The 13,922-nt window shown below is 38.9% G+C and overlaps 1 protein-coding gene across 1 annotated transcript in view; it reads left to right on the plus strand.

The window, feature by feature from the left end:
• Positions 1-225: 225 nt before the first annotated feature.
• The window catches only part of HGF (hepatocyte growth factor), a gene marked incomplete at both ends in the record, with an annotated part of 58,974 nt that continues 45,277 nt past the window's right edge, over positions 226-13,922 (plus strand). Inside the window, 2 exons of the mRNA XM_082010910.1 lie at positions 226-301; positions 12,430-12,595. Coding sequence (XP_081867036.1) covers positions 226-301; positions 12,430-12,595 — 242 coding nt within the window. The remainder of the gene's footprint in view (positions 302-12,429; positions 12,596-13,922) is intronic.

A 13,922-nucleotide genomic window follows, 5' to 3' on the forward strand; every position in this document is an offset into this window, starting at 1 on the left:
AGGGGAGGAGGAGAGGAGGCAGAGAGGGGATGTTGTTAAACAGTTTCTTACCGTAAGAGGGAGTTGGGACCCAGATCTTTCCAGTTAATCACACAACAAACTTAGATCATCGCAATAAAAAGCAGCTCGGCTCACTCTGCCTCCTCTAGTGACCGGCTGTGCACAGGGTCCTTCCGAGGAGCCATCTCCTCCTCCCCGCCAGCCGCCGGGGGGGCCGCCAGCACCATGTGGGCCACCCAACTCCTGCCAGCCTTGCTGCTCCACCAGCTGCTGCTGCCTCCCATCACCGTCCCTCTGGCAGGTTAGTTTTTCTATCACTTCGCCAGTGACCCCCGCCCCGCTCCACCTCACAGCTGCATCATTTTCCCCCTTTCCCTCTCTCCGCCGCGGCGAGGGTGGGTGCTCGGGGCGGTGCAGCGGGCGCGCTCCCGCAGGCGGGGAGACCCCGCCGCCTCCGCGCCCCTCGGCTCCCACCTGCTCGGCGGGGCAGGGGCTTCAGGTGCACCGGGTGCCGGTGCTCGCCCTGCGCCTCCCGCGCCCGGGCAGCGGTGCCGTGCGGTGCGGAGCGGAGCAGCAGCGCGGCGGGCCGGGGCAAGCAGCGCTCTGCCTGCGGCGGGGCGGCCGCGGCCAGCGCTTTGCGGGGGGACAGGGCACGTTTTGGTGGTTTGCGGAGAGGTCGCTGCCTCCCGCCGCCTCCTCCCCGGGCGAAGGGGCACTGGGGCTGGCGCAGGACGGGGAGCCCTGGGGCACTGCGAGCCGGAGAAGGAAATCTCATCCTTGCCCATAGGTGCACCCTCCCGTTGCCAGGGCACGAACGTGCATCCTTAATTACCAAGTGGTAGAATAAATGTTAAATAACAGAAGTTGACAAGGAATACCCAAAACACAGGGTAGTGCGTTGCTGAAAGGGAATGTCCTTGCTGAAGTTCAGCAGCACGAATATGCTATTTCCAGACTGAAATACTTGTAATTTCATTAGATGTTCCCGATGAAATCCGGGAGGCGGAGGGGGGGAGGAACAAACAATAAGTAATCAAGTGCTGGAAGCTCTTTAGCTGAATTTCTTTCCTGAAGTGTCCCCCTTGTACCGGATAGCTGAAGAGCTAACTCTGTTCCTATTGGCCCTCTGGGGAGACGTTTAAGGAAAAAAAAGTTTGCAAAGGTTTCTACAAACCTTTCCTTCCTTCCTTCCACCAACATTGTTGGGGTCAGACCTTTGCACAGACAGAAACAAAAGACAGGCACAACTCGGGGAAAGGATCTGCCAGGAGTGGGCAGAGCGAGGGCAGGCACACGCACCATGTAGATCCTGGGGCAAGGTCTGAGGGCGTCAGGTGACCTGTATGTCAAGTGATGTTTATGGCTTCTAAGACATATAACTACATTTTCTAGTAAAAAAAAAAAAAAAAATTAAAATAAGATTTCAAAGTGGAATATTTTGTGGACAAGTCAAAAAAAAGATGGGCAGATTCACGTGCAGTAAAACATATTTATTTTTCATTTTTCCCCTACAGCAAGAGCATGGTTCTGTAGAGTGCTGAACGTCTCACCAGCTTCTGTGCTCAGTCTGCTCAGTGATGAATTTTTTTTTTAATGGGCATTCTTAGCAGGTGGCACAGAGGTACAAGCACTACACTACTACACTTCTCTGCACTCTGTTTTCATGTACAATTTTAATTTCCATTTTATGGACATGTGACCTCTCTGTAAATTGATCACTAGAGCTGGTTAGGAATTTTCTGAGGAAATGTTGGTTTTGTTTTTTTTAATGGAAAATGTTGACTTGTCAAAACTTTTCACAAAAATAATTCCTTTTAAACAGAAACTTTATTTGGCTTGGTTCCCCCAAATCAAATGAAAGAGAAATTTGCAGCAGGAGACATTCACAATAGCTTGTGGTACCTGCTGTTGAGAAACCCTCAGCTGTGACAGAAACTCATAAGCTGATGGGCTAGTTTGCAAAAAGAGGTGGAATACCCTCCCCCCTCCGCCTTCATTCCATGGGCCAAAGATACAGAAACTGGTCTATAGCCAAGTTCACAAGAAGGGTCATGCTTACTCTCTTGATAGTCAGGATGCTCTTCTTGAATGATAGAAAGTCCTTGTTCTCCCTGACTGTAGGCTCTTAGTGCTCTCTGTAGTTTACCAAGCTCAATGAATATTTAATCTAATATTCCAACAGGAGAGACTGAGAGACAGCCTCAGTACTGCCAGTATCAGTAGGCTGACGATTAAGGTTATGCCTTAACCAATGGGCTCTCCAGTTTAGGAGTGGATGGTTCATCTCGATGTGGAGGAAAATTAGATTTCCAAAACTTCAGAATTTTTCACAGAGTAGAACTTGTTTTCTGCCCAACTTTCATAGTGACAGTTTCTTGGCAGCTGCCCCTTTATTAACTTTCCTCCTCCACCCGCCTTAATATTAATCAATCCTATTGTTTGCCTTATGGGCAAGAAAGAGGACTCTTACCACACGCTGCCATTGTGCTTACCTTGCTTTTTAAAAATATATGATCTTCAACAGCAATGTCTGGATTTTTACAGTGTAGGCAAGGGGAAGTTATGCCATTCCTTTCTGAAAATATACTGATTGCTTTCTAAACATACATGGTATCTGTATAAGATGTTGAATTCTTTTTACTGGTATGTTTTTAAGAAGGATTAATATTTGCCCATATTTTTATTATTTTTATATATGAAAAAAAAGCTAAGTGATGAAAAAAAGGATTTAAAAATAGGAAAAAAAGAGGTATTTTTCTAGTGCATGTCCATATATTTTTTATTACTGTTCTGTCAAATCTGATTTTAAATGTACCTAATGATGAGCGTTATTTCTTCTGTGAGTGGATTTTTTAGGTTTGGAATCCCATGTCCTCAGTTCTGTTTGAAGACAAAGTCCTGTGTTGCCGAGTTTGCTGACTAATACATGTTGGGTTATATTAATGGGTAAAGAAAAAAGAAGGTGAAGAAAACACCGAGAAATTTTCATGTCAGCAAGCTGTCCACACTATCAGTTTTTCAGTTTCTTTTTAATATATGAAAGATAAGACTGTGATTGGTGAAAGATAAATGTGCAAGGTTCCTATAGACTACTTGCTTAGTCATTATCAATATCCTGTAATTTTCTGTCACTCACATAAAGGAATTAATCTGTAGCTAATAACTTTATCAGGCAGTTTTCTTCCTTATTCAGATATTCATATTATTCAGTATTCTTAGACAGTATCTCCTTAAAAATGTTAATTTGGTGAACCTAAAAATTACTTTTTAATCAAAGCAAAAAGTAGATTGGTATATTGCAAAAGAGTGAATGTTAAAGATTTATTTAAATTAAAGATATATTTTTCTATGAAAAAACTGTCAGCCAGTGTGTTTATTCAAATTTCTCAGCACTTTCTGTAGTCTGGATGATCTGAAGCAGTTGCTAATGAAGATGTGGGAGTTGCACTTAGTCCCTATAAATAACAATTGCTTAGAAAAAAATAAAATCCCATAGCCATAATCGATGTATGATTGTTGTGTATTCCTGTGGTCTGCATAGCTAAGTATATTTTAAAAATTTAACGTGATTTATACTTCCCCATCCCAGCTGTAGATAATCACTATACTATATACTGTCAACAAAGCGAAATGTTACTCTGCCAGTTGGAAGACTGTATTCCTTCTGTTTAATGGAATCCTTTTGGTGCTCAGTGCCAGGGGCTGCTTGTTTTGCTCTCACATGTAACACAGCACTTACCCTGCTTAACAGATTTTCTGTTTCTATTAATGCCATTTTAATAAGCAACATAGCAGGAGAATATAGAGTTGAAAAACACAAGATTAACATGTTGCATAAAACTCTGGAAAATTGTGCACTGAAGTCAAGGAAAGGAAAGCCTCTTATTGGAGGAGCTCATCTGTCATTATTGTAATATTTCAACTGAGGCCAGGGTTGGAAGGGAAATGCACAGTGTCCCTCGGAGAGCGTAGTATCTCCTCTTTGGATCTTTATGCTGAACATTAGTTTGCCATTTAAGCATTTTGAACTTTTCCAAGGAGATTTGAAAGCAGGATAACTGGGGCTCTTGGTGGGTAAAAGCTTTATGTGGAGAGGAAAGGGTTGCCCTGAACAGTTTGCAATTACTTGTACTGGGGGAGTGCTGAAATTTCACTTTCTCCCCCTCAGCACTGCGGTGGGGGATTGAAGGGCAGAGGCTACAAGGCAGGAAGGAGATGAGAAAGGATTGACCATGGAGGTGAGAAAGGGCTGATCTCCATGCTTGGTTGGGAAGCATGAAGAGTAGGAGAATTGGCGTGATGTGAGCAATGTTTATACTTGCAGTGGGGAAGTATGGCAGAAGGACATTCTTTCCGTTACCCCATCTTTCTTCTCTAGGTTTTTTTTGGCCATGCTCTTAGGGAATAGTAGAGGTGTTCCCAAACGTGGTTAGTACCTACACGCAAAGCAGCGCTCTGGCAAACCAGAGCTGGGAACACGCTCCAGATTAGTCAGACGTGTTGGCAAAATCTAGCTGCAGGAGTTTTCAATGGCTTGTGGGCCTCCACCCATGTGCTGTCTGATGAGCCCAGCCATGCCTGGCAGTCCTCGGTGCTGCTGGCCCAGCTCAGGACTGGCTGCTCCCTCCGTCTCCCCTCAGCTCCAGCTCTTCCTATGACTCCTGGCCTTGGCCGGCAGCAATATTTTTATGTATACAACATGCAGCAAGGATCTCCTCACTCTTCACAGGGGCTGTTTTGCTGCCCTCAGCAGTCTGTCACTCTGTTTTGCCCAAGTTCCTGCTCTGCCTGCTTGTGCTTTTCCCTTTAGCCGCCACTCCATGGCCAGGCACCCTCAGCGATGGCCGGGACCAGTCTCAAAAGCAGCACACGATGTGCTGGGTGCCTCGGAGGAGGCACCGAACGCTTGTAAAGATTGTGGAATGCAATGTGAAATGGTGGGGACTTAATCCTTGTGCAAAATACATAAGAAGACAAATCTTACAAGGGAAAATCCTCTCAGTAATTTAGCCAGAGGTTAGATACAGCGAGTCAGAATACAAACTGCAGAGCATTTGTTTCTGCCAGTGGGTCCCAGCATCCTGCTGAACAGATAACCTTTTCCTGGGAGAAAAAGAGCTGTTCTTTTGCATCTAGCATCCAATTTTAGAATATACTATCAGTTGTTAGCATTATCCTTAGCTTCTTGTGCTTTCATATTGTCTATAGGAGAGGGTTACAAAGGCAGGACTTAGCATAAACATCAAGTTGGGTTCCAAGTAACATGCCAATCTGCAGCTGCTAGTAAGGGGTGTGTGTGCACAGGGGTGTGTGTCTGAGTGGTAATATGCAATGTAAAGCCAAAAAGAAATAACTTTTTGCATTTCCTGAAACTGCTCAACAACTACACTGAAAGCCAATGTAAAAATAAGGAAAAAATTATCTGTATATTATATGTCTATATTTCAAACTACTTTCTGAAAATTGTAGATTTTTTTCCATGGTGGCTTTTTTGCCAAGAAAATGAAGTTTCAGAAGTTAAAATAACCATATCATCCTCCTGATACCTTTGTGAGAAACTGTTTAATTGTGACAAGCTAGAGATACCTCCTTGGACAGCTGGTTTTATTTTGGTGACTTTCCATCTATACAGCTGATTGCAGTTTTTATGGGTATGGTTGGTAAACTTCTTTCACGCCAAATGGTTTTCTTACATAAATAACTGCACTAAACTTAATCTGGCATCTAAGTCTGTTCAATCTGCAAAGTTCGTTCTTGGGCACATTTCAGAATTGTTTCAGTTTCTCATTATGTTGGTCTTTCTTTCTTCTTTTCTCTTTTTTTTTTTTTTTCCAAATGAGAAGTCATTTGGAAAAGGTGTTCACTTTTTTGCATTCTGGCCAGGAATCTGGACATTTCTGATACTGAAACAGGCATAAGGAGAAGTCAAAGTAAATGAAAGTAAGTTAAAAGTAAGTTACAAGTGCTGAGAGTTAATTCTTTTTATCCAAGTGATTTTGTTAGGACTTGATTTAAGAGAGAAAACTGCCTTGAATGTATTCGTTTAAAAAGTGCTTCCTAACTATTCTCATAGATAACAATACTTTGATGACTCTATCAATGATTTTAGTATCAATATTCACTTCTACCATCTTTTCTTTTATTACTGTCACCATACTGTTAACTTAAGCATGTGGTGTCTGAAACCATTTAGTAACATCTACTTTCACCATCTGGTCAAGTTTTGGTTTTCTTTTTCTTAATGAAGCGAGTATATTCACACTGTCACACTGGGGCCTGCACCAATACGCAATTTACTCTTGATGTTTTATATCCTTTGAAAAGCATCTTGAATTTAATTAAAAGTATCACTTGAACCATGTTTTATAGACGAGTTAAACACTTTACTGCATTTATATACTGTTCTTCAACCCAGCTATGCTGAGAACTGTTGCTTTATTTCAAACCCTACCCATTGATCTTTCTTCTTACACAAGCTTTGCCAAATACAACTTTACGCATAATTAAGCATACTTCAGTTTTTATTTTCATATTAAATTGTCACTATTTATACTGAGATAAGCATTCAGCTTTGATATCTCTTATGAAAAATGTTTTATGACACTGTGATAATCCATGGCTTTGCGGATTTTTGCTTTGTCCATTTTACTGAGATCTAACATTTGCTCATTTCTTTTTTGTTCCATTTGGACGCATACTTATGAATATCTTTGCTTGGGTGTTACCACACAATTTTTGTAGAGTATGGTGTTCCCTGATAAAATGTTTGCAACATTTATTGTGTTGAACTGTGTTTTCCTGCACTTATTTAAAAAATGTTTAGAGTTGGGCTTTTTTTCTTTTCTCTGTTTTTTTAAGGTCTTTCATACGGTGGTAGATTTCTGATTTTTTTTCCCCTAAGTTTTAAGTCACATGAAATTCAGTTCTTACATTAATTTTTTTTCTAACTCATTGAGGAAATCTAGTTTACTTTGGCTTGCAGTGATGATGTTTGCAAAATTAAGTTAACAGCTAATCTCTTTTTGACATTCTGACCTGGTTATCAGCTATAACACAAATAATTCAATCTCTAATTAGTCCATCTGTTAACTGCTCAAGGTCAAGTGACTTCATTTCATTAAAAACATGATGCAAAACATGAAACAGATCTAAAATGCCAATTGATACTAAAAAAAAGGACTATGTCTCTTCTGTATTTCTGAAATTATTATATCAATTTATATGAATTTTTTCTTTACTGGAATATATTTTAAATCTTCAGCTTCTCTGAGCTTCCTACACAGTGTGGACAATTTTCCTTTTCAATTTTTCTCCCCAGTGCCATCTTATTTTGCATTTCATTGTACTATTTGGAAGGACTGCAGCTGATTCCTGCAGTTCTCTGACAGTATCTTCCAGCCTAAGGACTTTAGGTATCTTAATTTTCTTGATTTTTTTTTTTCCCCCCAAAGATTTAGTTTACCTCTGACATTTAACAAACATAATGAACAGTGGTGCTGTTATGTGACTGTCCATATATTTTTCAAAACTGAAAATCATAAAAGGTCTTTTTTCCACCCACAGTATGAAGACCTGTATCTAACTTACATACATCAGTAACTATGATAATAGAAAAAAAATGTTTTCATTGCTCCAGACATTGAAATTTTAGCACAACAAAACAAACACCTACTTAGTAAAATGCTGAAGTTCTGCAAGTATAAACAAACAGAATATGGAAATAAAACTCCATACCAAACCATCAAGATTTCATTAAAAATCTTGATTTAAATATAAACCTTTCATTTAAATAGATTTCTCTTCTCATTTGGAAAATTTGGTGTTGAGTTTTGGTGAGATTTTTCTGTATAATAAAGTTGGATGAAAAATTAGAAAGAAACAAAAAAGAATGAGGCTTCTCACATTATCACAAGACTTCACGATGCGTTTCTTTAAGAAAGCACAAACTATAGCACAGACTAGAGTGAAACTTGGAGAGCCTGGAAGCTGACATGCTGAATGCATCATAACTCCTGTTTAATAAAAGCTATGTAGGGTCTATGACAAGACCATAAAAGTAGAGATTTTTCTAAGGGAGACAGCCAGTATGCTCTAGTTGTAGTCTGTAAGATTTTAACTCCAAAGCCTAAAATATAGCCATCTATATTAGAAAAAGCTGGACTGGCAGAGGAAGGAAAAAGGGATTACCAATGAGGTAGATAAAGTCAGCTAATTTAATCGTAAAATTTTGCTGTAGACGCTACAAGTAGTGTTTTGATCTCATTATAATGGGCAAAGATTATCTTCAGGCCTGTTGATGTCCTGTGTGCCCTTTTGGTTACCATAACAATAGTGTCATACTGGCTGTATTAGTTTTTTACTGCTAAACAGCTAATGCGAAAACAAATCCTTTTTGTGGTCAGACCAAGACCCGAGAGTCTGAAACTTGGCTTGCTTATATATTAGAACTCGAGACGGCCTGAAATCAGTTTTATACTGAATTTCTTGACTCCTGTATAGCTCAGTAACAGATAATTGAGATACAGAACATAATCAGGTAGTTTCAGGACTGAATGGTGTGGTGGTGTCGGAGTCCAAAACTCTTTTTAGTGTGGGACACAGGGCCAGAAGAGAAAAAGGAAGTTACTTTGCTGCCATTTTCTCATTAGCCCAATGGTTAGAAAATACCTGTACAGTGGGAGAGATCAAAATACAAACACCTTTCCTGATTCAAACCTATTTCTCTTGTTAATCAAGAGAGTGTTTTAATTTCTGTGATGTTGAATATTATGGTGTCCATTTACTCTCAGAACTTGCTGTTTTATTGGTTCTATTTTGTATAAATATAATTAAATTCACAGTAAGTAGGTTCTAGTACACAGGTACTGCAACCTCCTAGTGAGATGCTGCAGAATGGTAATTTTCTTTATCATTGATCATTGATTTGCCATGGACTGGAACTACTCCAGAAAAAGGTATCATTGGAAATCCTTTCCCCAGATGCTCTATAGTTTGAGTAATCTTGGTTAATACTTCATATCTGAGAAGATTATACAGAAACCTCATATGAAAAAGGTGGTAAGGGAACACAAAGTTGGGTTCTTGTAGCTCCCAGGTAAATGTCTTTCACTGTGAGGAACCTTTTTCCTGAAGTAAATATTTAAAACATGAAAGGTCTCCAGCAGGGAGACTGTGGAAATCCCAAATGAGATCATGCAGTACATGCCCAACGCTGCATCCTACTAGAGCAAATGTAGTAGTTCCAATTTTCTTGGGCTCTGGCTGAGCTCTTAATTTTTCTATTCAACCAAGGTTGTTATCCTGTTAAGAAGTAGAAAGAAACACCACCCTCAACATTTTGAAAATTTTTAAAAGACAGACAAGGAAATATTTTTAGGTAATTGTTGTTTCTGTTGAAGAAAAAAATGTTGATTCATATTTGACTGGATTCTTTTGTGTTTGAATCACCTGCTATTATTTTCAAATTTAAGTGGAATGTCAGACTTCCTTAGCTATATAATATTCAACTACAAGAAACATCAGAGGACATGGCCCACAAAATAACTAAAATTCCTGATTAATCAAAGTTTAGGAGGCTGAAATGAATGGCTGTCACAAATTAGAGAACACTAGTTATAGCATATTGCATGATAACCTTTAATGTAGAACATTTCTAGGGCACTATTTTATTTAAGATTTTAATAATAAATGCACCTAAACTGAATTAAAAAAGCTCAATTTTGATGTTGTTGTTGTTCAAGTTGTAGAAGTAATGCTTTGTATTATTCTGATGGTTCTAACAGTCACACCAGAGATGCATTTGGCCCTTTGCCTTTTGGATTATAGGCAAGTCGTAGAATGTTGTTGTTTGAAAGCTAAAGTAAATCAGGCTGTTATGAATTGCTAAATGCAAGATCAAACCCATAATCCTCTTTGGACAACTGCTAGGAAAAGAAGAAAAAAAAGCACAACAGTGAACCATGTTTTTCAGTCAGAAAAGCATTTCTTGGTTTTTTAAAATCATATTCTTGCATGCTAGCTGGTGAGTTTAAGAAGCTCCTATCGTCAGGGATTAAGATAACGAGACTTATCAGTAGATGGGAAATGTTAGCATCAGGAACTGAAAGAAAATATTTTGATATTTCTGCACAGATTCTTACCTCCATTTGACATGAAAGTCTTGGCTGAGACAACATAGAACTAACAAATACATCTTGTATGATAATAGATTGAGTAATGTACCACAAAAGCTTTACAGAAGACTTGTATTTCTGTGGTTGTCTTAAAGAGCAGATGCAATCATTTTTTCAATGCTTTGGCTCTGTCAGGTACAAAATATAAAGCAGCTTCAGTATAGACACAACGGCTTCCAGTAACAGCGTGTTGGTACTTAAGACAAGAGTGTCCTCAGCATTTCCCTAAACATTCATTTTGTGTGCATGTGCACAAATACAGAGCTGAAAATGCTTGTAGAGCTGATATCAGTCCCTAACACAGCACCAAAACTATTAACAATTGATCTTTTAATTAAAAGCTTCTTCATATAATAACAACATGGATTTGGAGGTAAATAATTTTTTTTTTTCTGAAAATGTTTGTAGTTAGATTTAAAATTGTGAGCTATTAGGTGCAGGGGAATAGCACAGTTCACCTTCAGCAGTTCAAAACCAAGAAGAGTAGGAGGGGGTGAAGGTTATTTTATAGGGACATTGCAGCACAGATTTTCTGCTCCTCTGATTTTCTTTTTTAAAAAGGCTGAATCTTGATGAAAGCTCATTTAAACGTCTTTGGTGTATTTTTAGGCGTCTTAGGGATAACTCACCACTGAGAGGTGTGATTTAGCTGAATCCAGTAAAAATGTGAGCTCACTTAATGATCAGGATGGAAGTTCTGCAAAGGGAACACCCTTAAGCCGTCTTTGGCTTGGAAACATTCCAGGTCAGGTTGGACGGGGCTCTGAGCCACCTGATCTAGTTGAAGATGTTCCTGCTCACTGCAGGGGGGTTGGTCTAGATGACCTTTAAAGGTCCCTTCCAGCCCAAAGATTCTGTGATTCTATGATGAATATGTGGAGTTGTCAGTAACTCCTTCAGAGCCTCAGCATTTGCAATTTACAGTTATTCTGAGATTCTGCACAGTGTGCACCAAGAAAAACTTACTGAGCTACGTGCACTCTGCACTTGCATGACAAATTATCTATTCATGATAATAGAGCACTAGGCTGTGGTTTCATTTATTTGAAACATTCTGGCAAAATTTAATAAACTGATACTGAGCATTCGTGTTTTATCATTGTTGTAGATTCTGTAGAGAAAAATGAAAGGACAGCTGAGAAAACAGTTATATTGAAAGAAGTTATGAAAAATGCTATTGCCTACTTTGTAAATTAAGGAAGGATTCATTCACCTAACCTTACCTGGATAAGCCATCTAATCCAAAAAGATCAACCGGGATCACCGAGTGAAATAGGAGAAATAGATCCAAAGGGCAATTTGTCTTCTCTGTGATAATCATCCGTCAGAACAGGGAGAATCACTCTCCAGAGGTACTCATCTGCCTTCACTGAGGATGGAGCAGCCTACACTGGCAGACTGGTTTTTATGGAAAAAGAATTAAATACATGCATATTGGGAAAATTGTGGGCTTTTCTTGCAAAAATCAAAGACTTTTCCTCTTGCACTTTAGCCAAACATCTCTAGCCAATCTTCCCTGCTCTGTTTGATACTGTTTCCTCTGGGCTTTTCAACAGAGACATGGAAACCAGATCAGTGCGTTCCTTTTGCAGAAATCTTTGCAGCAGTGCAGACTATTTCCATGCTATGGCCTCTGCCTCTCATCTTCTTTTTCTGTAGGCTAACGACTTTAATTCAGTCACACCTAAACTGGACCCAACACTCACACCGAGTCTTCAACTGGAGCAGAGGGAGGACAAAGGATTATTTTGTGTCACTTCCAGGCTCCAGTTGTTTTCTCAATTTGCGATAAAAAGTTTGTTGTTCTAAGAACAGTCTATCACATTTGGATTGTGAATCGATTACATTTATATGCTCTTCCTTCTGATTGTAACTATACTCTGTCCATGCAAAAAAGGCCTTTGTTCATCTTTTTTACTTAAGTTTTTCATGGAAATAGTCATAAGATCTCAGATTATATTATTAGGCACATTTTGCAGGTTCTGAAAACCCTTTTCCAGCATTATGCAAATCTTTCTTTTTAAATTAATTTTGTTATCATTCCTACCAATCCTGTTTTTAAGAACAGAGAACACCATCTAAAATAATCTACTCTTCTCAGGTATCTGCTTGTACGTTCTTTTTGTGATTTTCTCTATGCTTTAGGTACCAGTGTTCCTATAATTCTTAATAACTGTTATTCAGATCTAATGATCTTTAATCTAAGCACTTGTATTTACAGTGGTTTGTGTTTTTTTTTTCTTTGCTTCTTTCTTAGAGGGTAAAGGAAAAAGGAGAAATCCTCTTCATGACTTCAAAAAAACAGGAGAGTTGATGCTCATTAAAATAAACAAAACACTGGAAATAAAGACCAAGCTGTTAAATACAACTGAGCAATGTGCCAAGAGGTGCAGCAGGAACAAAGGCCTTTCATTCACTTGCAAGTAAGTTATGTATCTCCCCCCGCCCCCTGCAATGGTATCTATATAATACTCTTTGGCCAAATGTCTGTCTGTAATTGTCATCAGTGGTAGATTCTATTGAGGACAACCTATAAAATTGTGCTTTTTTGATTTCCATGATCTTGTTCTACCTGTCAAGAGAGTGTCAGTCTTTTCTGAAGATTTATCAGAATTGTTCCGTCTTTCTGGCTTGTCCGGTTGTAATCTTTTCCATAACATAGGTGAAAAAATGTACTCATTAAGTGTACATTAAGATGTGGATGACTTGTGCTCCACTGTAGTGTTCGGTGAACATTTCTGAGATTTTTATGTCTCTTATAAAATGGTTATTGTCACACATCACAGCTGCAGTATTTCAGCACCACTTCAGACCATATTCTGTCTTCATTCTTTGCACATTACTCCCGCTGAAATCAATGGGAACCTCACACATGGAACACAGATACACGCACTGCTGAAGTTCACTGGCAAGTACTATGAATCTGATACAGCGGAATCAAACCTTCTGGGCTGCACAGTCATTACAAGTAAAAGATAGCTATTCTTCAGCATCTGCTGTCTCTTCGAAACACATCATGCAGCTGATTGCTTGTCTGCCTTGTACATATTCTCTACTATTTTTTGGAACAAATCACTATTATTTTTCTCATGTATTAGACTTAAATTATCCTCCTGGCATGTCTTAGTCTAGACCATTAGCAGTAAATGAAAGGACATGAATGCAGGAGAATCTTGGAGAGAATGGTTGACTTCTGTACTGGTGAGTACTGTGCTAAATGTGAGCCTGATCTTGAAATATAAAAATGTTTTGACAATCACTACAAATGGAAGCTAGACCAAATATGATAACAAAAGCTCTTCCTTGGCAGAAAAGATCTTTGACTGTAATTTAATCCTTCTTAAAGCCTTTAATTCCAGTGTTGCAAAATCTAGTTTGTATTGTTCTGTACTTTGGCTATTTATATATGTAAACAATGAGCAGAGTTTACTTATTTCTGCTAGGAAATTTTTCCAGGCACTAATAATTTTTGCAAAGCCACTTCTTTTCCTATTGACAAAGCTTCCACTGATATCATTGCCAAGTGGATCAGGTTGTACTCAATACAGCAAGAGATCTCTGAGTTCTGATAGTCAACAGTGAGGACTATTATAAAATTAGATTTGAAAGCCTATAAAAGTTCTGAATGACACCAAGCAAACAATAATTCTGTATTTCAACATCTGTTTAGGAAAATTGTCTCAAACTAGTTGTAGCTGCTCTGACTGGTATGTTTTATGTCTGAAAATAAAAAGTAGGTTAATATATTTG

Source organism: Phaethon aethereus (assembly GCF_964289735.1).
Source record: "Phaethon aethereus genome assembly, chromosome: 1".
NCBI lineage: Eukaryota > Metazoa > Chordata > Aves > Phaethontiformes > Phaethontidae > Phaethon > Phaethon aethereus.